Source organism: Aspergillus affinis, assembly GCF_023601865.1.
Source record: "Aspergillus affinis strain CMG 70 chromosome Unknown NODE_128_length_104215_cov_87_854232, whole genome shotgun sequence".
Lineage (NCBI taxonomy): Eukaryota > Fungi > Ascomycota > Eurotiomycetes > Eurotiales > Aspergillaceae > Aspergillus > Aspergillus affinis.
This window is the reverse complement of record NW_026515909.1, coordinates 1-23,887: the sequence shown is the minus strand read 5'-3', so window position 1 is coordinate 23,887 and position 23,887 is coordinate 1. Positions and strand designations below refer to the sequence as shown.

The 23,887-nt window shown below is 50.5% G+C and overlaps 9 protein-coding genes across 9 annotated transcripts; 5 read left to right on the top strand and 4 right to left on the bottom strand.

Moving 5' to 3' along the window:
* Nucleotides 1–1,328: 1,328 nt before the first annotated feature.
* Nucleotides 1,329–2,361, top strand: KD926_001364 (glycoside hydrolase family 43 protein; the record flags this gene model as incomplete). Its single annotated transcript, XM_053105064.1, has 2 exons — nucleotides 1,329–1,637; nucleotides 1,693–2,361. 2 exons carry the CDS (start codon nucleotides 1,329–1,331, stop codon nucleotides 2,359–2,361), a joined length of 978 nt encoding a protein of 325 aa, XP_052951711.1.
* Nucleotides 2,362–2,755: 394 nt separating this feature from the next.
* Nucleotides 2,756–4,462, bottom strand: KD926_001363 (BCS1 and AAA domain-containing protein; the record flags this gene model as incomplete). Its single annotated transcript, XM_053105063.1, has 1 exon — nucleotides 2,756–4,462. The coding sequence occupies one exon, from the start codon at nucleotides 4,460–4,462 to the stop codon at nucleotides 2,756–2,758; it is 1,707 nt and encodes a 568-aa protein (XP_052951710.1).
* A 1,916-nt stretch (nucleotides 4,463–6,378) lies between these two features.
* Nucleotides 6,379–8,588, bottom strand: KD926_001362 (alkaline phosphatase family protein; the record flags this gene model as incomplete). The annotated part of the gene is made up of 3 exons (XM_053105062.1): nucleotides 6,379–6,755; nucleotides 6,805–8,071; nucleotides 8,127–8,588. The coding sequence occupies 3 exons, from the start codon at nucleotides 8,586–8,588 to the stop codon at nucleotides 6,379–6,381; spliced, it is 2,106 nt and encodes a 701-aa protein (XP_052951709.1).
* Nucleotides 8,589–9,712: 1,124 nt separating this feature from the next.
* KD926_001361 (uncharacterized protein) lies at nucleotides 9,713–12,221 on the top strand (the record flags this gene model as incomplete). The annotated part of the gene is made up of 5 exons (XM_053105061.1): nucleotides 9,713–9,734; nucleotides 9,920–10,131; nucleotides 10,425–10,598; nucleotides 10,974–11,138; nucleotides 11,520–12,221. 5 exons carry the CDS (start codon nucleotides 9,713–9,715, stop codon nucleotides 12,219–12,221), a joined length of 1,275 nt encoding a protein of 424 aa, XP_052951708.1.
* A 684-nt stretch (nucleotides 12,222–12,905) lies between these two features.
* On the top strand, nucleotides 12,906–13,766 carry KD926_001360 (NAD(P)-dependent oxidoreductase; the record flags this gene model as incomplete). Its single annotated transcript, XM_053105060.1, has 1 exon — nucleotides 12,906–13,766. One exon carries the CDS (start codon nucleotides 12,906–12,908, stop codon nucleotides 13,764–13,766), a length of 861 nt encoding a protein of 286 aa, XP_052951707.1.
* A 354-nt stretch (nucleotides 13,767–14,120) lies between these two features.
* KD926_001359 (nucleotide triphosphate diphosphatase NUDT15) lies at nucleotides 14,121–14,727 on the top strand (the record flags this gene model as incomplete). The annotated part of the gene is made up of 3 exons (XM_053105058.1): nucleotides 14,121–14,208; nucleotides 14,295–14,497; nucleotides 14,566–14,727. 3 exons carry the CDS (start codon nucleotides 14,121–14,123, stop codon nucleotides 14,725–14,727), a joined length of 453 nt encoding a protein of 150 aa, XP_052951706.1.
* Nucleotides 14,728–16,049: 1,322 nt separating this feature from the next.
* Nucleotides 16,050–17,018, top strand: KD926_001358 (uncharacterized protein; the record flags this gene model as incomplete). The annotated part of the gene is made up of 2 exons (XM_053105057.1): nucleotides 16,050–16,160; nucleotides 16,209–17,018. 2 exons carry the CDS (start codon nucleotides 16,050–16,052, stop codon nucleotides 17,016–17,018), a joined length of 921 nt encoding a protein of 306 aa, XP_052951705.1.
* A 748-nt stretch (nucleotides 17,019–17,766) lies between these two features.
* Nucleotides 17,767–21,549, bottom strand: KD926_001357 (uncharacterized protein; the record flags this gene model as incomplete). Its single annotated transcript, XM_053105056.1, has 1 exon — nucleotides 17,767–21,549. The coding sequence occupies one exon, from the start codon at nucleotides 21,547–21,549 to the stop codon at nucleotides 17,767–17,769; it is 3,783 nt and encodes a 1,260-aa protein (XP_052951704.1).
* A 1,856-nt stretch (nucleotides 21,550–23,405) lies between these two features.
* Nucleotides 23,406–23,887, bottom strand: KD926_001356 (putative HLH transcription factor; the record flags this gene model as incomplete). The annotated part of the gene is made up of 1 exon (XM_053105055.1): nucleotides 23,406–23,719. A coding segment is annotated over one exon (314 nt), but the record flags the coding sequence as incomplete, so codon positions are not given.

The following is a 23,887-nucleotide window of genomic DNA, read 5'->3' as shown; positions in this document are numbered from 1 at the left end:
CAGATGTCTAGGGCGATTTTAATTTCGACGGGTATGACCGAATATGACTGACTGGCTGGCTTTTGTGGTTCCTGCTAGCGAAGGGGGATTTGAGGGCTCCCCCTATCAGCAGACGGAAGATCTTCCTTGACACAAGGAAAAAACAAAAACAAGAAAAAAAAAGGTCGTAATACATCCAAGAGGCGAAGGCACAGCATATGCAGTGTGAGAGAATTACAAGAACTCTCAGGGGTGAAATCTGGGCTGTAGAGGTCTGCTCTGCATTGCCCTTGCGTCGCTTATCCATTTTGCTTTTTACCTACTCTCGATGCTCTTGATCCACAAGCTTCGCCATGGAGGATCCAACACCGACGGTTTCGGATCAGGCTGACTCATCCCAGATAGCTTCTAGTTAGTTAGTGAAGTTATTGATGGGAGGATCAGCCGCCATCCAGGGTCATCACGGCGGCTGCCCACAAGGATCGACGCCCAACTAAGAACTAGGAAATGGAAATGAATCCTCGGCAAATCAGCGTCGGCCCGAGCCAAGACCATTCCCGCATCCGGCAATATTCAAACAACCTGGGATTTCGCATGAGCGCCACTTCGCACCGCCCGGCACCGCCGTCGGTAGGTTGATATGGTTTTTGGGTGAACCAGTCACGTCGAGTCATTCACCCATTTTTTAAATCTACTGCAGCAGACCCCAGTGACCGGGTGCAGTGTCGTGATCAACCGGGTGCCTGTCAATTGCCCCGGAACAATTGAAGTATGGACAGCCTTGCGGGACTTGCATGCAGAAGGGTCACTCAAAGCGTCCGGACTCTGCCACGCCAGTCAAGATCTGCTCCCAGTGTCAGGGACTATTCGCCCCAAGTTGCTTTGTGATTTGATCCACTAACCTCCGAAACTATGTCAAATGGCGTTCTGCAACTGATCCCCCACTTTCCGGCTGATTGTTCTTTCCAGGGGCTTGGCGATGTGTCCCATACTTTGGTCCAGCAGACCCAGTCGCCCATCTGGTTGCCTGCCTATCAAATGACTGATGATTTCGTCTACCGGACCAAACCTTCCTAATTACCCTATTCCACTCTGGGGCCAAATGCAGTCGACAAGAAATGGTACGGGGGCCGATCACCTACTTCCTCCGAGAGGAGGGGGTCGTTGTCAAGTATTAAAAGGCTTGACGCATCCTGAAGATTTGCATACCATGCTATAGACATTCCTTTGATCGTTCTCGGCCATTGTCTACGTGCCTCCCAGTCTCTTTTTTTTCACCTGCTGACATTCTTCCTTTTCCATTTTGACGACTTCGGTCTTGTGCTCCGCAGACGTCTAGTCTACTAGCCATGTGGTGTTCTCAACTATCCTCATGGACTCTGGGCCTAGCCCTGGTGACAGGGGCCTTGGCTTCTCCCTTTCAGAAACGAGCAGCAGGAGCTCGCCTAGCCATTGATTCCGACTTCCCTGATCCTAGCTTCGTGGGAGCCCCCGACGGAACTTGGTATGCCTTTGGCACCAATGGAAATGGGAAGCGTATACAGGTCGCTACCTCGCCGGACTTTCAGACATGGACTCTCACAGACAAGGAAGCACTGCCTACTCTTGCGGGGTGGGAGACCGAAATTGATCATTGGGCTCCTGACGTAGTCCAACGGGTATGTCTTCAGCCAAGCAATCTAAAACTCTACCCAACACTAACAAAATGTACAGAAAGATGGAAAGTACGTGATGTACTACTCCGGCGAAGCCAAAGAAATGGTCAGACACCACTGTGTCGGAGTCGCCGTCTCCGAAGGCACTGATCCCGCCGGGCCCTACATCCCCAACCCGGAACCTCTCTCCTGCCGCCTCGACCAAGGCGGCTCAATTGACCCCGCCGGCTTCCTCGACAAGGACGGTAGTCGGTACGTCGTCTTTAAAGTCGACGGCAACAGCATCGGCAACGGCGGCGACTGCAACAACGGCATCGAGCCCTTGAAATCGACCCCCATCCTGATGCAGAAAGTCAAGGAGGACGGCTTCACCCTCGACGGGGAAGCCGTGCAGATCCTGGACCGCGACGACAGCGCTGGACCGTTGGTCGAGGCGCCCAACCTCATCTTACACGATGATACCTACTTCCTTTTCTACTCCACCCACTGTTACACCGACCCCAAGTACGATGTGCGCTATGCGACCTCGAAATCCATCACGGGCCCGTACGTCAAGAACGACCACAAGCTTTTCAAAACCGGCGATTATGGCCTGACTTCCCCCGGGGGAGGCACGGTCTGTGGTTGCGGGGATCGGATCCTGTTCCATGGGTTCTGCGGCGAGGATAAGCGGTGCACATATGCTGCGGATATTTCGATCGACGGGGATCAGGTTACAGCATTATGATTAGATGCTTGAATAGATTGTCTTCTGGATTTTTCTTAATGTGTCATATGATTGAATTTCATTGGCGGGCATGGATTAAGTGCCGTCGTTCTTTATCTTTAATTTTCTTTACGAACATCACATTTGAATATACTCGAATCATCTTTCTATATATCAAGCGCCTTCTTGAAAGCCCCCTTTCTTGCAGGTTATATCTTGTGTTAGCACTGATATTATGACTCTGGCATAAACATTATGGTTGTCAGAGCGTCTACGTCTCAGGGACAGAAAGTTCAGTTTGGGATGGAATATAGTTCAATAATCAGATGATGAGATTGATGCTTTCTACATGGAGGAGAGAAGGGTATCTAATTCTATTGTATGTCTCTCCCTCTATCGAGTCTCGGGGAAACAGCTAAACACCTGATGCAGCCAGGGGACTCTCCTTCTCCTTGCGCTTCGACCGGGTGCTTTCCACCCATGCCTCAACCCCCTTGATGGCGCTCTCAGGATCATCCTTGTGATTCAGAAGATATCCCTGAATCTCAGCAGCGGTGAACTCCGCGGGTGGCACACGCAACGCGAACTCCGCAGCCAGCCCCTGGACCTTTTCGCGCGAAATGCGATGCCATGGGGCCTGAATGACATCGCCGTTTTCCTTCTGCTTCTCCTTCTCCAACACCATGGCTCTTCCCCTAGGTAGTCGCACGTCGCCCTCGAGGGACGAATAAATGGCCGCGAAGAGCTCCCTGATATCTTCGGTCTCGGCGTATCCGAACTCCACGGACATATCCACACGCCCGGGACGAAGCAGCGCCGCGTCCAACTTATCCGGGTGATTGGTCGTCATGACGAGAATGCGGCCTTCGCTCGCCGCCACGCCGTCGATGACATTCAGCAGTCCGGATAGCGACACGCCCGGCTTCGCAGCGGTGTCCTCTGACGACGGACCAGACTTCTCCTTCTCCTTCTGCTCCCCTCCCTTCTCTCCTCCATCCCCCAAAGTCCTCTCCCTCACCACCCCGGCGCAATCCACATCCTCCAGGAGCACAATGCACCGCCTCGGCAGCTCATGAAACAGACTCATCAAGTCATCCTCGCCGAAGCTCTTCGAGCTCAGATTCAGCAGATACAGACTCAACCCGAGCATGCCGGACGCGGCGAAGCACAAACTCGTCTTCCCCGTCCCCGGCGGTCCATGCAGCAAATATCCCCTCCGATACGGGATGCCTCGATTCGAATACCAGCGTCTCGTCCGGGGATGCAAATACTCCTTGATATCATCGATGAACGCCTGCTTGCGTTCGGCCGCCAGCACCACCGTCGACAGCGGTCTCGGCGCCCGCGACATACATCTCGTCCAGTCGACATACTCGCCGGGCGATTTCTGCGCCCGATAGATGACCGTCGTATTCAAGTCCCGGGCCACATAGGCCCTCTGGGCCTCCACCAGCAACTCCTTCAGAATGGCCGGATCGCGACCCAAACACGCCAGATAGAGCCGTTCGGGAGCCATACGGGTGTAGAAGCTCGCAGTGTTATTATTCGAATCCTCCTTCACACGCATGAATGCCAACAAGTGCCTCCGGAACCAGAAATAGTGTGTGCCCTCCGCGGGCGTGAACCGCAACCGTTTATACTTATCGCGGTTCTTCGCCTTCGCCCAGTACGCGTCAAACGAGACCAGCACGTTCCCGTCGGCGTCGTACTCATCATCTTCGGACTCGTCATCCTCCGCGTCCGAGTCATGATAATAAGAGCGGGATCCGCCGGTGCGCGTACCGGCGACGAAATGCGTCGTGCGATTCGTGAACGGCTGCTGCGCTAGCCAGAACATCAGGTAACTGTAGATTTCGTCATCGAGACGGATCTCGGCTTTCGAGACGCAGTGCGTTTCGATGAGGTGGCGGATTCGTGAGGAGGTGTATTTTAGGGATGCGAGGAGGACGACACAGGCGAGTACGTAGGGTAGGTATCGCGTTGGGTCGATGTGGAGGTGGTTGATTAGGATGCGGGAGATGAAGGAGTAGCCCGGGATGAAGGCTTCGAGGATGGCGGTGTCAGAGGGAGTGAGGATGGAGGAGGAGGAGTTGGAGGGAAGGTTGGAGGTGAGGTTTGCCATTGAGGAGGTTATCACAAAGGTGAGTATGATAACCAGGAAGGGAAGTATGATATGGAAGAAGAGAATATGGTAAGAATAGACTCAATATCAAGAGTCAATCAATGTGCAAGTAGAGAAAAAGAAAGAAACAGATCCCCCAACACCCTCTATGCCCGAGAAGACTGCAATGAATCCCTGAAGAAGACGCGAACAAGGCACCTCTTTATATGTTCATCTAGCCAAACCAGACACTCAGTCAAGGCAATCGCCAGTCACGTCACAGAAAAAAAAAGTAAGTCAAATCCTACTTCAGCCTCACCTCCCCAGTCACACATACTACTACTGTACAGTATACCTAACGTCCAGGCAGAAACAGGCAAGCAAGCTCCACAACCACCAAGCCACTGCCTAACTGCATCCTGGATGTACAGCATTCACTCTAACCCAACCAATCAATGCATGAATCATCCTTCAATTCCACAGCGATATGACTAACCAGTAATCCGTCCTGCATTCCTTTGCCGCAGTCATCACACATTGTAGGCGCGCAAGGCTGGCATGGGCACAGTGAGTGGGTCGGATTCTAGCCCGTTGACTCACTCACGATCGGCGTCCCGATTGGGGGTATGTCTTGAACGATCGTGACAGTGTAGGTAGAGCCCGAAAGAAGTGCACGGTTCATCTGCGTTGTGGTGCGGGATTTTTTAGTTGCCTTTTTCAGCTGGGATCTGCTGAAGGATGCAGGGTGAGGCTCGGGGGAGAGGGAAAAGAGCATTGATGGAGTGGTGCCTGAGGCTTGTGCTGTTGCTGCCTAGTTACTTAGGGTGTGGGTGCCTGGCCCTGCGTGTTTGTGCCTGAGGCTCGTGGGTTGGTTCGCAGGATGTAAAGGATTTTATAAAATATGATCAAAGATTAGTGATTCAGTTTCTATTGTGAACAGTATCGGAAATGGAAAGGCTGGGAAAAGGACGGATTATAGCTCTACTATGCTTAGATCAGATGCCTGAGGATTTATCATTCATTAGATTGTCTAGGACGGAGTTTAGCCTCTTGGTAATTTGATTCTTCTCTATCTATTCATTTACCTGATTAATGAAAATGACAGACATATTCGACTCTACCACATATTGAACTCCTTCATTGATGTTCCCCTGCGTGTGTTGATGGATGTCGACGGAAAATAATTCCGGATGAGAATAAGCCCATCCTCTCGCAAATGTTCATCATGTCGCCTGGTGGGCATGGGACTCGAGCTAACGTTTCTATTGGTCTCTAACCCCTGACAGCATGTCAATATCAATGATGGCGCAGTCGAAGGTCAAGGCGTAAGGCTGCCACGGCTCCTGGTAGTCTCTCTGCCTTTGTAGGTTGTCACTGTGGGCGCCGTGACCTCTTTGAGTCGCGTTATGGTTGCAGAGGCTCTGCTGGGCCGATGCGCGCTAAAACACGCAGGCTCACCCAACTGTATGGCGATTTCAAGAGAACTTGGATGGGGCTTTGGTAGAGCTATTGAACCTGAAATCATTCCTTTCTTCCTAGTTATCATGACTCGCCAGAGAAACGCCAGACAAGGCCCGCGAGAAAAGGGTGACCCAACTGCTGATGAATTAGTTCATCCAAGCCAAGCTCTGCAGACAACCAAGTGTACCTGGAACCCTGTGTTTGATTTGTATCGTGACAGCTTTGTAACACCCAACATGATTATTCGAAAGAATTTTGATGATCAATATACAAGAGCAAAAAGAAGAAGAAAATGAAATTAAATAAAACCAAATGAACGGAGTAACCTTTAATAAGCCAGCGTGTGAAAAATCGCCAAAACAGAATGGGTATCTTGAAATATTATTGCCGGCCAATCAGCCTCACGAAAATGGCGCACAGGCGCAAGAAAACGAGTCAAATGGAACAGAATATACAGAAAATCACATCCCAGATGATCAATCCGAGGTCCAAAAATTGTCTTTGATCGTCTCATACGTATCGGTCGCCCAATCCTTCGCGTCCTCAAGTTTGCCCCAGAGAGTTCCCCACCAGGTAGGGCCTTTCTCGTCGTCGCTTTCCGGGTTGGATTCCGGCTGCGGTTGTGGTTCTTTGCTGGGCGCGGGCTGTTCAGAGGGAATGGTGACAGGAGTCTTCGTGGGAGTCACAACAGCAGTAGGGCTACTGGCGGGAGGGTCGGGAGGGTTGTCAAGAGGGGGCGAGTTTTCATCCGAATGGGTCCCAACCGGCTTCAGAGGAAGACGCAGAGTACCGTTGTTTGGGTGAGGAGTAATACCAAGGGTATCGCAAATGATATTGTATACATTGACGTTTTCTGCACGAGTTAGAGAATTCACCAAAAATAATAGCATGGCAGTACTCACGGAAAGGCTCTAGACGGCTATTGCGTTCATGAGGGAATGAAGGCCCCCTAGCGATAAAGATGGCTCGCATGAGAGGGTGTTCATGATCGTAGCCATGGATACCTTTGGGATGGTAGTCTTCTCCTTTCTCTAGGGCCAGTGCAGCATCAAAGTCAGGCCGCTCAACAATCGCCCATCCAGTTTTCGGAATGATCCAGAGGGGAGCGATGCGGTCGTTGTTCTTGAAGTGGTAGCGTTCCGGCATGGTCTCTCGAGTGTAGACCTCCACGGCATCGGAATAGTTTGCAGCGACGTTCTCGAGCTGGTCCTGAAGGGTCTTCAGATCCTCTTCCCGCTTAGGGCGTATTCCACGTAGCGGCCACCCATCGATATGATCAACAAGATCCATATCTATCATGTCGTCCAACTGAACCAACCTCTCCGTGGAGGTTGAAGCCATGCCATGGTCAGACACAATCACAACGTTCACGATCTCCGTGAGATTACGGTCTTGGAGGCCCGAGAAAAGGCTTCCAAGCATGTTGTCGACACTGGAAATTGTGCCACGAATCTCCGTACTGTTGGGGCCGTATTTATGACCATGCGCATCCACGTTGGGCACGTAGAACGCAATGAACTGAGGTCGTTCTGGGGTGTCCAGGGATTCATCCTCGGAGCCCGGCATATCAAGGAACTCCAACACACGATTAATCTTTCGCGGCAGAGTCTCAGATCCGTTGTACTCATCCAAGAGACTAGGTTCTACATTTCCGATATGTGCCTCCGAGCCGGGCCACATGTGGATAGCAGTCCTCAATCCTTGATTCTCGGCGGTCATCCACACCGGCTCGGCATTCCACCACTTGGGCTGCATGCTGACGGATGGGTGCGTGTAGTAGAACTCCTCCTGCAGATTCGGGTCCCAAAATGTATTTCCCACGATCCCATGGCTTTCCGGATATAAGCCTGTAACGAGAGTGAAGTGGTTCGGAAAGGTGACACTAGGGAAGCTGGGTAGCATGTACTGCGGCGAAACGCCGTCGGCGATGAAAGAGTTGAGCGTCGGGGTGAGATCGCGGTTGAGGAAGTCGGCTCTAAAGCCATCGAGCGAGATTAGGATAGTGGTGGGTGCGAACAGGGCGGAGCCGTTTGAGAGAAGGGGAGGCGGTCGCGAATGCGACGCACGGAATTTCGTCGAGGCTTTATAGGCACCCAATAGACAAATGAGGAAGAGGACGAAGATAGCGGAGAAAAGTAGCGCAAGCTTGCGCCATGAGACAGGGCGCGTCTGCAGGAGAAGAGCAATCAGCTAAGTCAATAATGAACGACGTCAACACTCATACCTCTTGTGTATATTTTTCTTTGGCAGTTTGTCCCAAGTCGGAAGATGAGGCGGAACTCAGCAGAGAACTCTCATCTTCCCGGTGACCTTCCTCCATCTCATACATCAGTTCCCCGGATTCTGACAACTTGTGGCGCTCCTTGCGTGCATCTCGGCGAGCTTGCCTCCGCTGCTGTCGACGTTCACGCTTTCCGATCTTGACGCCGCTGCTACTGGGACTGAATATACGGCGGAGACCCTGGGCAGGCCCTTTCCTCGTCAAGAGCTTCTCGGTTTCTTCCTCGTCGTCTAAGACTGAGCGATCGTGTTCAGCTAATTCCAACGTGGTACGAGAACGGCTGAGAAATTCATCGTCTTCCGAGTCCGAGTCCTGCTCGGAGGGAGACCGTAACGATTCGGCGTCTTCATCGTAGTCGCCAGGGGATAAAAGGGAGTGACTGTGGCGCTGACGATGTGAAGGCATGGGGGATGATGAATATGATGGACAATAATAATGAATGGAGTAGATTCGAGACAGGGGCGATCCCTCCTGTTCTTCCCTGGGAGATCATCGGGGTCGAGGCCGCTGACTCAGCGAGGCGACTCCTTTCTCCGCTCCTGAACTCGAGTACACAGGTCAGGTGCCACTTAAAAAAGGTCACCATTTAAATACAGTACTACATACCCCGAATTTCAATGTCAGTTTTTACCTCCTAAAAAATTTCCTGCTGCCGAGCGTTCGACTCCAATTCATTCTTCTCGAAGTTGTTACGTCCTGAAGCCAGGGAGCTTCCCTGTACGGAGGAACGTTCCGGTTAGTTAGTATAGGATCAAGGGATCCTCCGCGGTAGGCATCCAGGAACATTCCTAGGTATCCTGCAGGCATTCCTGCCTGGGGTTTTGCCTCAGGCAGTATATAGAGCCCCTGGATCCTCCCTCCTAGAGAGCCTTTCCTCCCTATGGGAAAATTCTGGACTATGAGTCAGAAACAAACTTGTCTTTTACTAAGCTCCTTTGTAGACCGTCACACTGATCGTGAATACGATTAATCGCGTAATGTGAAGCTTTCTGATTAATCTGTAAGTACAGAAAAGATTGACAGAATATAAGGTTATTTAGTTAATCATATTTAACCTTGTATATCAGAGTATCGATCTGCTTATAGACCGTATGTCTTACTCGGCCTCAAACAGTTAGTATATCTCCGGTTGAGGCCTGTATATACTTCTTAAGAAAGGCATGTGAACCCTCTACACGTAAGATTGATGAATTCCCAAAATGAAAGTATTGATTTGTCCAACAGCGAATTACCTTTTCTTTATGGATTAGCCATGTTTCTTTGATATATCGTAAGGCGTAGGGAGATACTAATTGATATTTCTTATTAAAAACTAATAGTCTTGCTTCATATTCGTCCTCTGTTAGTAAATGAACAAGACTCTACCAGCTAGAGAGAAATCTATCCCATTCTTCATTAGTCTTAAAGTACTCTTTTACTTTTGCGGCAATATTCTTATTAATATACCATAGTTAACTAAGTTAGTTAACTACCGTTAGTTAGCAAAAAACCGTGGTGTCCTTAGCGATTCCCAATATAGAGGCGGCCGCATGCCTTCCCTTCCTATTCAATGTAAGGGGGTTGGCGGTAGGAGGAAACTTCTACGAGAGCGGTAGTTAGTAGGATAAGCTAAGTTGCTCTATAAATTTGGTCGGTAGTCGCGTTCCTACCTCGTTATTCTACGCCTGCCACGCATCTCACGCATCGAATAGTACGCATTATCTATCAGCAGAGAGAATACTATCTTCTCGCTATAGCTTTACCGTCATCTATTGCTCCTTCCTCTCCTCTATCCTCCTCAGCAGTAGCCACCACTGCTCCGACCTCTAAGATGCAGACCCAGGAGCTAGCGCAGATTGAGCTCCAGGACCGCTTGAACCTCTATAACATCAAGGCGCTACACTACATGCGAACCCAGCGGCCAAAGAATATATCAAGAGCTTACATTAATAAGCATCAGGAATGGCAGGTAAGTACCGTAAGTTAACCGCATTACTCTCTCTCTCTCTCTCTCTCTCTCTCTCTCTCTCTCTAGCTTCTCTGTATGTTTCTCTGTATGTTTCACATGCGGTTAACTTACCTGACGGCGAACTAGTCACAGAGAAGAAACATGTCTACTTTCTCGATACTGAGGTCCTAAACCGGCCCCTCCGGTCCTGTCAATACACAAAGGATCGCACTCGACTAGATGGGTCAAAGGTTGAACAGACTCTAGGGATCAATTCGATCTCTCAATATATCAATGCTATTGTGGACCTCTAGAAGTTCCAAGGAAGTATTGGGACGAACAGCTTCCTTAACCCCCGTAGATATACTGTTTCGGCCTTTATGACTGGCCGACTACATAAGGAAAGCGAGCGAAAACGCGAGCAGTATCTTGACCGAGCCACAGGCACCCTGCAGGATGGATATTCCAAGGATAAAATTAAGGACTTTGTACGATATTGTTAGCAAAGATGAAGAACAAAAGACCTCAAGTACCGAAAGCCTCAGGCCCAAGAGTCTTATCTTCGTAAGGCTGTAAATTTCCTTTTCAGTCACAATATATTCCTTCGTGAAGAATTACGCCGGCAGTTCCAGTTTCCTGACCTATTCACTATCTCTTTGCCGAACGAAGGACCAACCCCTTGTTGGCCAATTATTATAATTATGAATAACGGAAAGACAAATCAGTTTAGTCGCTTACAATATATGGGGGTAATGCGCTATCAAGATCCACTCCTTTGTACGATAAGCCAGGCAGCTTATTATCTCTTTTATCGCTGGCAGATAGTGAGAGAGTTACTACTGCAGTTTCGGAGCCGACTACAGTGGTATAATTTCCACTTCTTCAAGGGCTTAGACCGAGAGAAGCCCATCCCATACGAGATCCAGCTGAAATGGGCCAACGAGATTTTTAACGCAATCAATCTCTCTACCGATAAGAAGACACATGCTGGCCGAGCCCAGGGGTCAAAACAAGCTGAGCTAGAAGGCGTAAAAGAAAACCAGATCCGCCGTGCTGGTCAATGGAATCAGGATGCTTTAACTAACTGCTATCTAACACATCTACCGCAGAGATTCCTTCGTTCAATGGCTGGTTTCCAGCCTGAGGCAATTGGAAATTACTATCTTCCTCGAGCTAAAATTTAACCTCTGGATTCCCTTGCACGAGCTCTCTGGCCATGGATTGATGAGTGGCTTACCTGGTTTAAGTCTAACGACCCTACAAATGAGCTACCTAGTGAGGCTACTAGCCAGGAAGATCGAGATGATATAGCAGCCCAAGGCTTCTTACAACTACTCAATCAACTACGGATAATCCTCTTTCAGAACTCGGTCCTCCTACAAGCGCAATTCCCTCAACATTCAATGTAGGATGACCCTATTTTTGCCCGAGAAGACTATACTACATTTGCAGAGCAAATACGGCAGTCCCTTCTTTGTACAGAGATCCCCCAAGAGATTCAGCTCCGACAGACATTTCCTATTATTGCCGATCGTCTTAGTATCCTCCAAAAGGATATACACCAGGCCGTTGATTTCCATGGCTACCAGGCCCGTGAACAGCTTAGGAAGATTGCCCGCCAGCTTGAGGATCTCCTTTCTGGCCAGGTCACCTTTGCCGTACGAGCCATAGACACTGGAGCGCGGACACCAGACTCATTCACACCTTCCTCTCAGCTAGCAGCATGTCTGTCTGAGACATCATCTTTGCAGCAGCAGCTACCTAGCCAGCTTCTTCCGCAGGGGATCAACACTCTCTCCCTATCTTTACTTCCCTCCCAGGCTCTCTACTCCCTCTCTCGCACGATCCAGTCTGTGCCGGAAGTCTGGAGAGAGTGGACATGTGGGTTAGGCGCAAATCCATCTATCCAGTCATTAGAGATATCGTACGGTGCTGCCTGGCGGCCTTCCTCTCGCGAAATTTGCCGGCAAAAAGTTATTATCGACGAGATCTATGCTAGGCATGGCAAGGGGCAGTCTCTAGATGCAGCTGTAGAAGAGTTAGAGCTTGTCCGCTGCAGAGGCAAGCTTTCGCATTACCAACTATCTCAGCTTCTATCAAAAGCTCGCTAGTTAGTTTAATTGATTTTTGATTTTCTGCCGGCAGAAAGGGGGAGAGGATTAACAAGGTCATTACAGGAATCTGATCCCCATTCCATGGTTGATGTATTGAGGGCTTGGCGGTTTCGCCATAATAACGCGCGAAATTACGCAGCAAATCTGACCCCCATATATCCACTATGCATTGCCACTACCAAAAGCCGGAAAATAGGGTTATGTGATTTACTAGCGCGGCGGATGACCCCTACGAAGGTGCCATCAGACCTGTAACCTGCCTGAACTCCAGGGAGTACAAAGCCATCATCCTGGAACAACACAAGCATTGCCTATTAGGGGTCGATTCAAGGCACCTTCCAGCGTGAATGTGATCCGAAATATCTTGGTTCTGCATGGAAATTAAATGCCGTGGTCGATATTCGCGCCTTATGATCACGGTGGCGTGGGAATCCTGGCCTTGACACGGAAGAGGCGAATGAACTTTGTCGGAGGATTGGAAGAATTGGTCTTGCACAATGGAATACAATAAGGAATCGTGATGCTATATTTCCCCGACTTGCTTGATATATTGATTTGGGGCCCAGGAAAATCCACCGTCGAAATCCAGGCATCAAGACCAAGTAAGCAAGATACTATCCTCAGGCTCATCGCCCTCTAAACTATCCAATACCTTCTGATCCCTTCGCCTACACGCCGAATATGCGACTTGGTCTCTTGGGCCTTGGGTTCATGGGCAGCGCCATGGCCCGTAACCTCTCCAAGAAGTATCCTCTCATGGTTTGGAATCGAAGTCCCGCCAAATATGCAACGCTCAAGCAAGCCGATGCAGTCTCGTTTGGAGAAACACCTGCACAAGTCGTGGAGAACTCAGACATTATCTTCGTGATGCTCTTCGACGCCGCAGCAACCCAGTCAATCCTTGACGCCGATTTCAAACGAGCTCTTCCCGGAAAAATAATAGTCAACACCGGTTCGGTGTCTGTCGAATTCAGCCAATTTTTCGACAAAGAGATCCGAGACGCCGGTGGACAGTTTCTCGAGATGCCGGTTAGCGGCAGCAAAGTTCCTGCCGAAGAAGGTCAGCTCGTCGGTATGATGGCCGGAGACCCTGATCTGGCAAACACTATCAGGCCTTTTGTTCAACCAATCACGCGATCTGTTGTCTACTGCGGTCCTATCGGCTCTGGACTGAAAGCAAAGTACGCCGTTAATACATCGATGCTCATTCTCACCGTTGGATTGGCTGAGTCGATGAGTCTGGCCAAGGCCCAGGGTCTCGATCTGGCAGCGTTCGGACAAGTCCTAGAGGCGTGCTCTATTGCGTCGCCTTATTCCAACATCAAGATCAGCAAGATGCTTAATCAAGATTGGTCTCCACATGCCGCGCTTAAGGATTGTTACAATAGCACGCAGCTCATTCAGTCTGCCGCTGCTTCAGCCAACGTAAAGTTACCACTTATGGATAAGTGCGAGAAACTATATGCCCGGGCAATGGACGCCAGCCTGGGAGAAGAAGACGTTGTTGCAATTGCCAAACAGATTTGGGATCGCGAAGAATAGTCTGAATGCGCGCTCTCTCTCTCTCTTTTTTCATGTATTTTCTTTTCTTCTCTTCTATTTTCTTTCTTTCTTTCTTTCTTTTTTGTTTCCATCCCTGTTTTTCTTGTATTCCCAGATTGCACATATTACTCTAGATGGCCACAGGAGTCGCGCTGCGGAGTTAATGCGATATACGGGGATCCTTATTGACATGATTGCTGTGGGTACACCAAGAGGGCACAGCCTGGGCAGCCCCGCTGGAAATGAGAATGCAAAGTATTCAAACATTCAGCGGAAGTTGAATCCTGCGAATTTGGCCAGAGGACACCGATTCACAAGACCACAAGGAAGCCAGACATCTTTCCCCGAAGCATCATGGAACCCAAAATTGGGGTCGGAATTTTCGTTCGCAACGCGGATGGCCAGTTCGTCGTGGGCAAGCGCAAGGGAAGCCATGGTGCAGGTGAGTCATGTAGTGCCGAATAGAATGACCTTCGCCATATCTTCATCTTGCACTTTTTCAAACTCGGTATCTTACGTTCATCCTAGGAACATGGGCAGTGCCGGGTGGTCACCTCGAATTTGGCGAGTCCTTTGAGAACTGCGCGGAACGTGAACTCCTCGAAGAGACAGGCATGCAGATTGAAAACCTGCGTTTCTTGACTGCTGTGAACAGTGTCCTCGAGAAGGAACAAAAACACTATGTCACTGTGTTTATGGGGGGTACCGTGGAAGATGGAGTTCAGCCCCAGGTGAGTGAGGCTTATATGGACTTTGTGTTGATTGTCTCGGTTGAAGCACCTGCTAACCTCAAGTGAAGAACTTGGAACCGGAGAAATGCGAGGCTTGGGAATGGATATCGTGGGATCAGCTTCGTGCCCACAGAGACGCGCAGTTGAACTCAGGGCCTGGCTTTGCCGGACGCCAGTTGTTTTTGCCGATATTGAATTTATTTGAACAACGGCCTGACTTCAAAATCTAACAACCAACTTTCTTACGGTAATCAATCATCTTAGCCGCTTGTAATTAGTTCCATCACCAAGTTGCGTGTAAAATAAGTTGTCGATCGGGGTCATTTTCCCACTGGGGTTAGGACGATTCATCAACCAGCCAATTTCCTGCAACTCGTATACATGGCAAAGTAACTCCTCATCTCTACATGCGAGTCTATGGGTACTGCAAATCAGGCCAACATGTGCACCTGTGCCATTCTCGCTGTCTTTGGTGCAAACTAAATGATGATCCAGAAAAGTCTTTGGAGGATATGGCGAAATCACTAACACTTTCTCAAGGCCGAACAAGTGAGGTAATGCATTTTGACTTCGCTGTTTATGCTGGCCTGTCAGCAGTAATAAGAGACTTGGATAAAGAGTACAAGTTCTCTTGTATTCTCAAGTGTCCATCATGGCAAAGGCATAGCTGAACAAGTAACAGACCAGCGATGTGCATGACTTCCTAGTACTCTCTAGGTCACCCCATCCAAGGGGATCTCGACATTCCGGATGCAATGCTTATTCTGGGATCTGAGGTCTGAACACCACAAGACTGTTGTAATAGTGTCAATGGCGCATAGCAGAATAAATGATCGACATTCGGTGGAATGTGTCGCGCACCAATTAAACTCTCCATGGGGATTCGCAGTGTGGCGAATGAATGAAGACGGCGTCCTCTAGCTTCCAGAACTCCGGACGAGGTGGTTTGTTTCCGTGCTCGGACCCGTGGATGCTTTCGTCCTTTCACCGGTTCCGCTCAATACCCATTGTCTCCGGATTATGACTCCGGTCTTTGTTGGACGGTCATGAAGAACTCGGTGCGCAGGAATGGATCGACATGTCTGTCTGTTTCCGGCCTGGAGAACGCCTGCCTATTTGGGAATGCTAGGGCTGAAGACGTCTCATCACGTGATATGGCATTCCCTTTTGCGTTCGCCTCGTCGAGCAGTCCAACTCTGACACTTCATGGCCTTTTTCGCAGAGAACATGGACTTTTCGCCTTCAAGATGGAGCTAATCCGGATTCAGATTCGTCCCCAAGGCGTCAAATGCTCACATCATGCGCTCTGTCCGATTCCGGCAAAGGTTCCTTCGTCAGGACGAGGGCAACTTCGCACTCCAAATGAGAAGTCGATGCCGGATCAGTCTCGACAAGAACAATATAAAATACCTCTGTTCGCCCCGGTGGCTGATTATTCTCGATCATCATTCTTCTTCGCATACTTTCTCAAAAGCCACCGTCGTCTATCCCTCGCCACGCTACGCACCAGCCGTCGAAGAACATCTTCAACATCAGACTTCGTTTCTTCACAATGCACTTCTCTACTCACGTTGTGACCGCCTTGGCCATCGCGGCTGGCACTGCTAGCGCCACTGATCTTCAGCGGAGGGGAGACTCTATCACGACGACCATCTGTCAAACCGTAATTGCTCCCCTTCTACCCTTATCAATTTGATCTAACTTTGCTCAGAGTGTGATCCCCATCCCTCATGCTACCTCCCCTAGTGGTGGTCACCCCGAGGCCCCTGTTGTTCAGCCTGCCCCGACTGGCCACCCTGAGGCGCCTGCCGGCAAGCCGGAAACTCCTCACCAAGGCAAGCCAGAGGCTCCTGTCGGTCAACCTGAGGCTCCCGCTGGACACCCCAGTGCACCTGCTGGACAGCCCGAGACCCCTGCTGGTCAACCTGAGGCACCTGCTGGACAGCCCGAAGCCCCCGCTGGACATCCTAGTGCACCTGCTGGACAGCCCGAAACTCCTTCCGGTCAACCCGAGGCTCCTGCCGGACAGCCTGAGGCCCCCGCTGGACAACCTGAATCCCCTGCCGGTCACCCTGAGGCCCCCGCTGGAAAGCCCGAGGCCCCTGCGGGCCAGCCTTCGATCCACCCTATTGCACCCGTGAACCCGCCCAGCAGCAAGCCCGAGGGAAACCCCGGCTCCCCGGCCAACTCGAGCGCCCCTGGCTCCAAGCCCAGCGCCCCCCTCATCCACCCCAGCCCTCAGCCCAGCCCCGCTATCTCTCAGGCGCCGCATGCCACTCCCAGCATCTCCGTGCCGAAGTACCACAACTCCACCACCCCCAAGCACCACAACTCGACGACTCCCAAGTCCACCTCGACCGGCGGCCATGGCGGCAACGGCGGTAGCAACGGCGGTAACGAAGGCGAGGTGCCCAAGCCCACCTCGACCGGCTTCACTCCTGCCAACCCCGGCTCTAAGATCATCGTTCCCGGCCTTGCGGTTGCGGGCTGCGTCGCTCTGGGTCTGCTTCTCGTGGCTTAAGCTGGAGATGACATAACATGGTAACTAACTCACTTTGATTCTTTCTTTTGACCAATCCTTTCTTTCTTTCTTTCTTTCTTATGGTGGTCCTCCATCCACCGAAGTAAGCAGTCTGCCTTGACTTCTGCCTTGACCACCAGGTCTCGGGGGTGCGTCCTTTTATGATCATGTTTTCTTATATATGTCTTTCCTTTATATCATGGGTACTGATTTCTTAGAATATGTATTGAAAATCTGCTGTCGAACAGAACAAGAAGGCGTCTTTGGTGTGATAACATATGATGTTTTTGATTTATGCTTTTGTTTCAGTTTCTAGCACTTAATAAATTTAATGGGATTTGAATAATCATAAATACTTTGATTACATTATTGCAATTCCTATAAGCCCTCTGCATCTCAGCGCCTTTCTCATTATCTTTATATTCACTCACCCAGGATTCTCGCGCTCTTCGCATTACTGTATAACCGATTCATAAATGTATTTAAGATTGTTGTATTATGTGCTCTAATCCAAGATAAGAGGATTGATCATCTTCAAGAGTATTTTTCCTTTTGAATACCGGATTAATAAAAACTGAACATAGAATCAATCCCAACAAATGCAACCATTTTTTCTTGCACAAAAAATACCATCCTTCAAATTGCATCACTTCCTTACAACAACTCCAGAAATTAGCTCCAGCAATCCGAAGAACTCCTCATCCATCTCCAATAAAATACTTGCAACCACACCCTATACCCCATTGATCTAGCTTTTCGAAACCCAATTCGCCCACTGACAAGAACACCCTCCCGTCCCGCCATCATACCCCCCAAGATCCTGATCACTGTCACTCGCCGAACGGCTCGTGTTGAAGATGCCCGGCGCCGGATTGACAAGCAGACCGCCGAAGTGGCGATCCTCGAGTTGTAGCTTCTTCTCCGTCCCGTTGATATGCAGGTCTGTTTCCATGCCGTAGCAGTAGAGCATCTTCTTCTTGACTTCGCCGCCGTGTCGGTCGAGCGTGATAGTGACGGGGTACGGGAAGGAGCCGGGACGGGTGAAGTCGCTTGCGGATGAGTTGGTGGTGCTGGAGGGGGATCCGGCGGTAGCTGTCGGCGTGGCGGATGCAGATGCGGAGGCGGAGGTAGAACTATTATTGCTGCTCAGGAGAGTCTTGCCGGATCGTCCTGGTTGGGTCCAAATTTGAACGAGGAACCGCGTCTGTGCCCAGGTGCATCGGACGTGAGCCTTTGTTTTGCTGGAGCCGCCGTGGTCGTCGCCTTTGGGATTTGACTTGCTGCCGTCTAGGGGGCTGGATGAGGAAAGGAAGATTGAACGATCGAAGTATGTGTAGAAGCCGTAGTGCTCGCTATCTTGCCCTCGATTGTAGAGCCGCACGGGCTGTGATTCAGGGAGAGGATACAGATTCGCCGCGGCGGCGGTCCCGTCAGAGTCCACGTCCGGGGACGGGATTAGCGATTCCAGATCTGGGAACGAGTCGTCGGATCGGCGCACACGTCGGATTGTTGAGAGAGGCACGGGAGATAGAATGGTCATGTAGAAGGGAGTTTCCTCGCCGGCGTAAGGGGTAGTGTTGTTATCCGTGGTGTTTCCGAGGAAAGTCTGTTCCTTCATGTCTGGCGGAGACGGAGAAGAGTCGAATGATCTAGGAATCCTTGGGGCGAGCCTTTTGGTATGGTTTGACGCTACAGTGGTACTGTTCGGATAGGTGCCATTGCGAAATCGAATTTCCACTCGAAAATTAGGCTGGTTGGCAGGATAGGGCTTATTGGCATCTTGCTGCTCTTTCGGCAAGGCACAGCTCCAAAGAGAAGCAGGTGTAATGCATCCCGAATTCTGCACTCTGGGCTCGGGGGCGGCAACCGTTGCAATGCCCGTGGGCATCGGTGGATACCCGGTCAGATTCAGCCACTGCGATTGAACCGGCGTTGCATCACCCTTTCTGGTGAGTACAGTGGCAAGGACGATGGCGACTATGACAATGGCGAGGAAGAAGGCAGCAATTGCCAGGTACCATCGTCGCTTTAGCCGACCTTCGCGTCCGGATCTTCCAAAGCAACCTTTGTTGGTAATACATCCCCTCCCACGCCACAATCCGCCAGCCTTCTTACCGAGTGCTTCTTCCTTTTCATGCCTTCTTCGCCGGGATTCAATCCTTTCCCTCTCTGCAAAGGGATTTGTCGTTGCCTCTCGTGTTATGGGCGCGGGTTCGATGCGCGGCGGAAGGGTAGCGGGATCGTTGCGAGAGGCTGTGTACGCAGGTGCTGGACTGTTATCCATATCACCTAATGGAATGGAACCTGACCCCTCCGTTGCTTGTTGAAACCCTGGTGAGATGGGATCAGGACGTTGTGGCTGCGGCGGCTGCGCTTCATGATGAGGGGGAAGTATCATTAGGTATTGGGGAATAGTTCTCTCGGCAGTGACGACGGGAGCTGGTGCCGGAATTGGGGCTGGAGCTTGCTGGATATAGACATGTGTGACTGGCGGCGGTTGCGATACAGCAGCTGGTTGCTGTTGGACGAAAGGATTAAACGACTGATGCTTCTCGTTCTCGTAGTCTACTGGCGGTGCTTTTTCCATGCCTCCCCTGGCCTGTGGCTCGGGGGCCGGAGTACCATGCCTGGATGGTTCTGGTGAGCTTTCAATGGGAGTGGTGTCATCATCTGCCGTGTCTGGTATAACTCCTCTAGCCTGCGGCTCTGGGGAATCGATCTTTGGGGTTTCTGATATACTCTCCTTAGGAGGGTCATTTTGTCTTGGGCTGCGACTCGGGGCAGCTGATCCATCAGTTGCGACTGATGCACCACAGGAGCAGGTCTTGGAAACCGATGTGGGCGCCAAAGAGCTTCTTCTATCTTCTTGCCGTTCGGACCGGGGCATATCGTCGACGTCTATTAGAAGACCCTTTTCATTCACCGTGCCATCCGCAGCTGCGACTGGTTCTGAGACCGGTATCATATCCTTAGGCGTAATGGAACAGACATGGCTAACGCATTCAAAGTAAGATCGGCCGCTGAACAGTTCGTGGGCACACGCTTGATAATACTCGGCCGCTGAGCCTTGGATCGCGCGTCCGGGAAAGATGAACGATGTAGCATTACTGTCCCCCAATGGTTCAGCTTGAGGGTCCGTTATCGAGTTGAAATCCGCAAATGGATTGGTGTCGCAGTTTTGCCAGCTAGCTACCTCCCCTCGGGTGACCCCGGCGGTCTCCGGGGTTTCTGGTGAGAAGCATGAGACCTCCTTTTCCCACCATTCGTCACTCGACTCTGATAGATTGGTTTTGAGGGCTGGAACCGGAGGCCGATCCGCTTCGGTAGGGGCTCTCCTGCTAGAGATTGTGCTGGATCGACCTAGTAACGGCGAAAGAAGGTATGTCCACCACCCTTGCGACTGGTGCCGATCGTATTCAGTATTGACGCTCAGACGACTGACTCCATCGATGCCACTCAATCGATCGAAAGCCAGTTTGACGCTGCTACTTGAGTATGACCGAGAACGAGCACCAGGTCGTGATATCTCATCTTCTTCGAATACTGTGCCTGCAGAGAACGACCGGTGCTTTCTAGTTGATGCCAGAGACTGTCTGCGGGGAGATTTGGGGCTGATGATTTCGTTCTTGGCCGCTGCGTGCTGGGCGGGAATGGCTGGAACAGGTGGTACCGGGGTTTCGCTATCCTCCAAACAGGGAGTTGGTTGAGAGTATATGCTCGAAGTCGCTCTCGGACGGTGGTGGTCGGGAGTCAGTCCAGTCCAGAAGCCATCTTCCTTTGCTGGCGTGACCACGATCGAAGGCGTGAGAGGCGTCCGCTGACATTCCCCGATGTCGAGCTCCCGCGGTTTCCCATTCTGCGAGTCCGGGGATCCGTCAAAGGGCATGCTGAATCCAATCATTATGGGTCGATCGGACGGCGATAGCTCGTCCTTGTATTTCTTTTTCGACGATATTCTAGGCGTCATATCGACCCAAGTAGACCGCCTCTTTGTTGTGTTGGAGGTGTCTTCCTGAAGGTGCTGAAGATCCTGATTGTTTCTTTTCTTCAAGATCCCCTTAATCTTCTGTGTGGTTCTCTCCTTCTCTCGCTCCTCCGAAAGTATCTTCAGATCGTTCAAATCCATCAACGGCGGTTCTGTCGTCTTTGCTTGAGCGCTGGGGTGTGCCGAGAAATCAGTCACCAGGTTCAACCCCACTGGCTTTTCACTTTTGTTCTTCGCTGCAAGCGACCTGAGACCGGACTCGCTGCTTTGGTGCCCATTTTGGAGATCGTATGCACCGGTCTGCAGCTGATTGCTTCGTTCATACTCGGCTTTCCGAACGAAAGGGTTTCGACTGTTAACTTTCGACAGATATTCGAATGGGCGAGTCCTTTCCAAGTCCCGCTCATCGGATGATGACGAAGTTGGGCTGGCAACCTCTTCGGTGATGGGTGATGATAAAGGGAAGTTTGGGACGGTGGGGATCCGCAGCTCGGCCTGGGGATCATGTCGTCTGAACGCCATTTTCTCTACCACTGCAGACACCATTTTCTGAAAGACAGAATTCTTGTTAGCACACAATGATAGACTTCAAATCACAAGCTAGGTGTCTTACTGTAAGATGTCAAGTTCCTCAAGGAGTGGAGATCACCTCCCAGCCGGTGGGCAGTGAGCGAGTATATGTGAGAAACTAGCAACAATTGACAATGAAATGCAAACACAGTAGGAATCTAAAAAGCGAAAAACATGAATCGGATTCTATAAATGCAAACAATGGCTGACAATGAGAAACGCCGGTGAATGATAGAAACAAAGACAAAGACCGCTGAAAGAAAACAAGGCAACAGCACCTGCTATTGTCCTTCACTCGTTATGCAATGAGATTGAATAGAGTCACGAAAGGAGGAGGGGGGGAGGGCCGGGGACAGAGGCGAGGAAAAACAGAGAAAACAGTCAGCTTTTCATCTTAGCGAGCAATATCCAGGCCAGAACAAGGCAAGTAAACAAATGAACAAGCGCAAGCTAGAGGGACGTGCCAGTAACGCCAGGATGCGACGAGAGTCTCAGTTCATAAGGAAAACACGCCGGGTGAGACATGAAGAATCCAATCTGCAAGACAAAGCTACGCTCGCACGCCTGATATAATTAGCCCAGGAGATCATGCATCAGGATCACCCTCTCAAGGCAATTAATTGGGCATTACCATCGATTCTCCCGTGCTGCAGAATGCTAAATGTCCGGCTGCCATGACTCCGGCGGAATCTTGCCATTATCCTCACGGGCACCATTGGACGGTGTCGTGTGATCGGCTCTGCAGAACACAATCTGAGACGCAGGTCCCAGGCCAGGCATTGGCTGGACCAAGAAGCACTGGCATATGCGTAGCCGCTGCTCTGGATCCGGCGCGTAGAGAAACGGCTTGACGTGAAGGATGAGCTTGCGAGACCCAATCAGCGACGCAATTGTTCCCCGTGACAAAAATAGTTGTCTCTTTCTACGGGGAAAAGATGCAAGCAACGCATGTCGGCGGCCGTAATCGAGTGAGCTGGATGGCCCTGGTACTCGCTACTTCGAGGTCCAAGAGTGCCGCTAACATCCAATTTCGGTGTCGAGCCCGGTCGAAAACTAAATCCACAATGCGACTCTCCGATCTTTTTCGAAGCAAAAGAACAAAGTTCACGGCACTTCTAGCAATATGAAGAAACGTCCAATGTTTTGGTATTCAAGGTGGCCGCTCCCACCAAAAAAACAAAAAGCAAAACTCATCCCAAGCGCCACCAGCATGATAAACAGATGGGGATATAAAATTGCACACCGTACATAAGTGCTTCGGCTAGATTTTTTTGGTACAAAAAAAAAGGCACTGTCAAGTTCCCAAAGGATCCAGTTGCAGTGGTAAGAATAAAAGCAAGGTAATAATAATGCACACTTCCCATAACCGATCCCAACCCAAGATGTCCCATTTCCAATGCAAAAAATAAAAAGAAAAAGCGCATCTGAATGCAGCGCAGCCAAAGCAAGAAAGAATCGAAAAAGAAATGCCTCCAGTCATAGGTCGGACGTCACATCACGTAGCACAAAATCCAAAGCCTCCCAACCTTTTTTGTTTTTCCAGGTTGAGGAAGATGGTGAAAGCAAAAGTGAGAAACAAGTCTCGCTCCAAAAAAAATAAAAATAAAAAAAATAAAAAAAATAAAAAAAAGACTCAGCCACCCAAATCATGTCTACAAGCAAGTCAAAGAAAAACCAGTTCCGCGTCTAGGGAGCAAAGGACACAGGGGTGTTGAAACACGACAAAATAAGGATATCGGGAAAGAGAGCGAGCGCAGATTTTGAATGGGGGTATAAATGGGCCCGAAACAGGCGAATTGAATCAGAATTTCTGACCGACGTGATCTGCCAGATTACCGTCGTTCATCTGTATATTGTACGCCCTGCATTGGGGCCACAGATCCGTTCATGAGAGGCGGCAACGTTCGCGGTTGTTCCTGAACCATCCCAGGTCCCGGGGCGTAGTTGGCGTATATGGGGCCATGTGTTTGACCATTTGGCTGTGGGGCCATTGGGTGGTGTTCGAATATGGACGGTGGTCGAGATTGTGCGTTGGGTTGCTGCTGGTTGAGCTGGCTGCGCATCTCTTCAATTTCGGATCGTAGCACATCGTTATCGCGACGGGCACTGGTGAGCATCTTTTCCAGTTGGGAGATATATTCGATCGCTGCCAAGATGTTAGTGGTTTCATGATAAAACATACCAGCCGGGGGGGGGGGGGGGGGGGGGTTGTTTTACCCGGGGACCCCTGACCCCATTGTGTTGATTTTTTATTTGTGGGCTGGGGGTGAGCCCCCGCTAAAGCCAAAAAACAAAAAGTAATTTCAATGCGGCG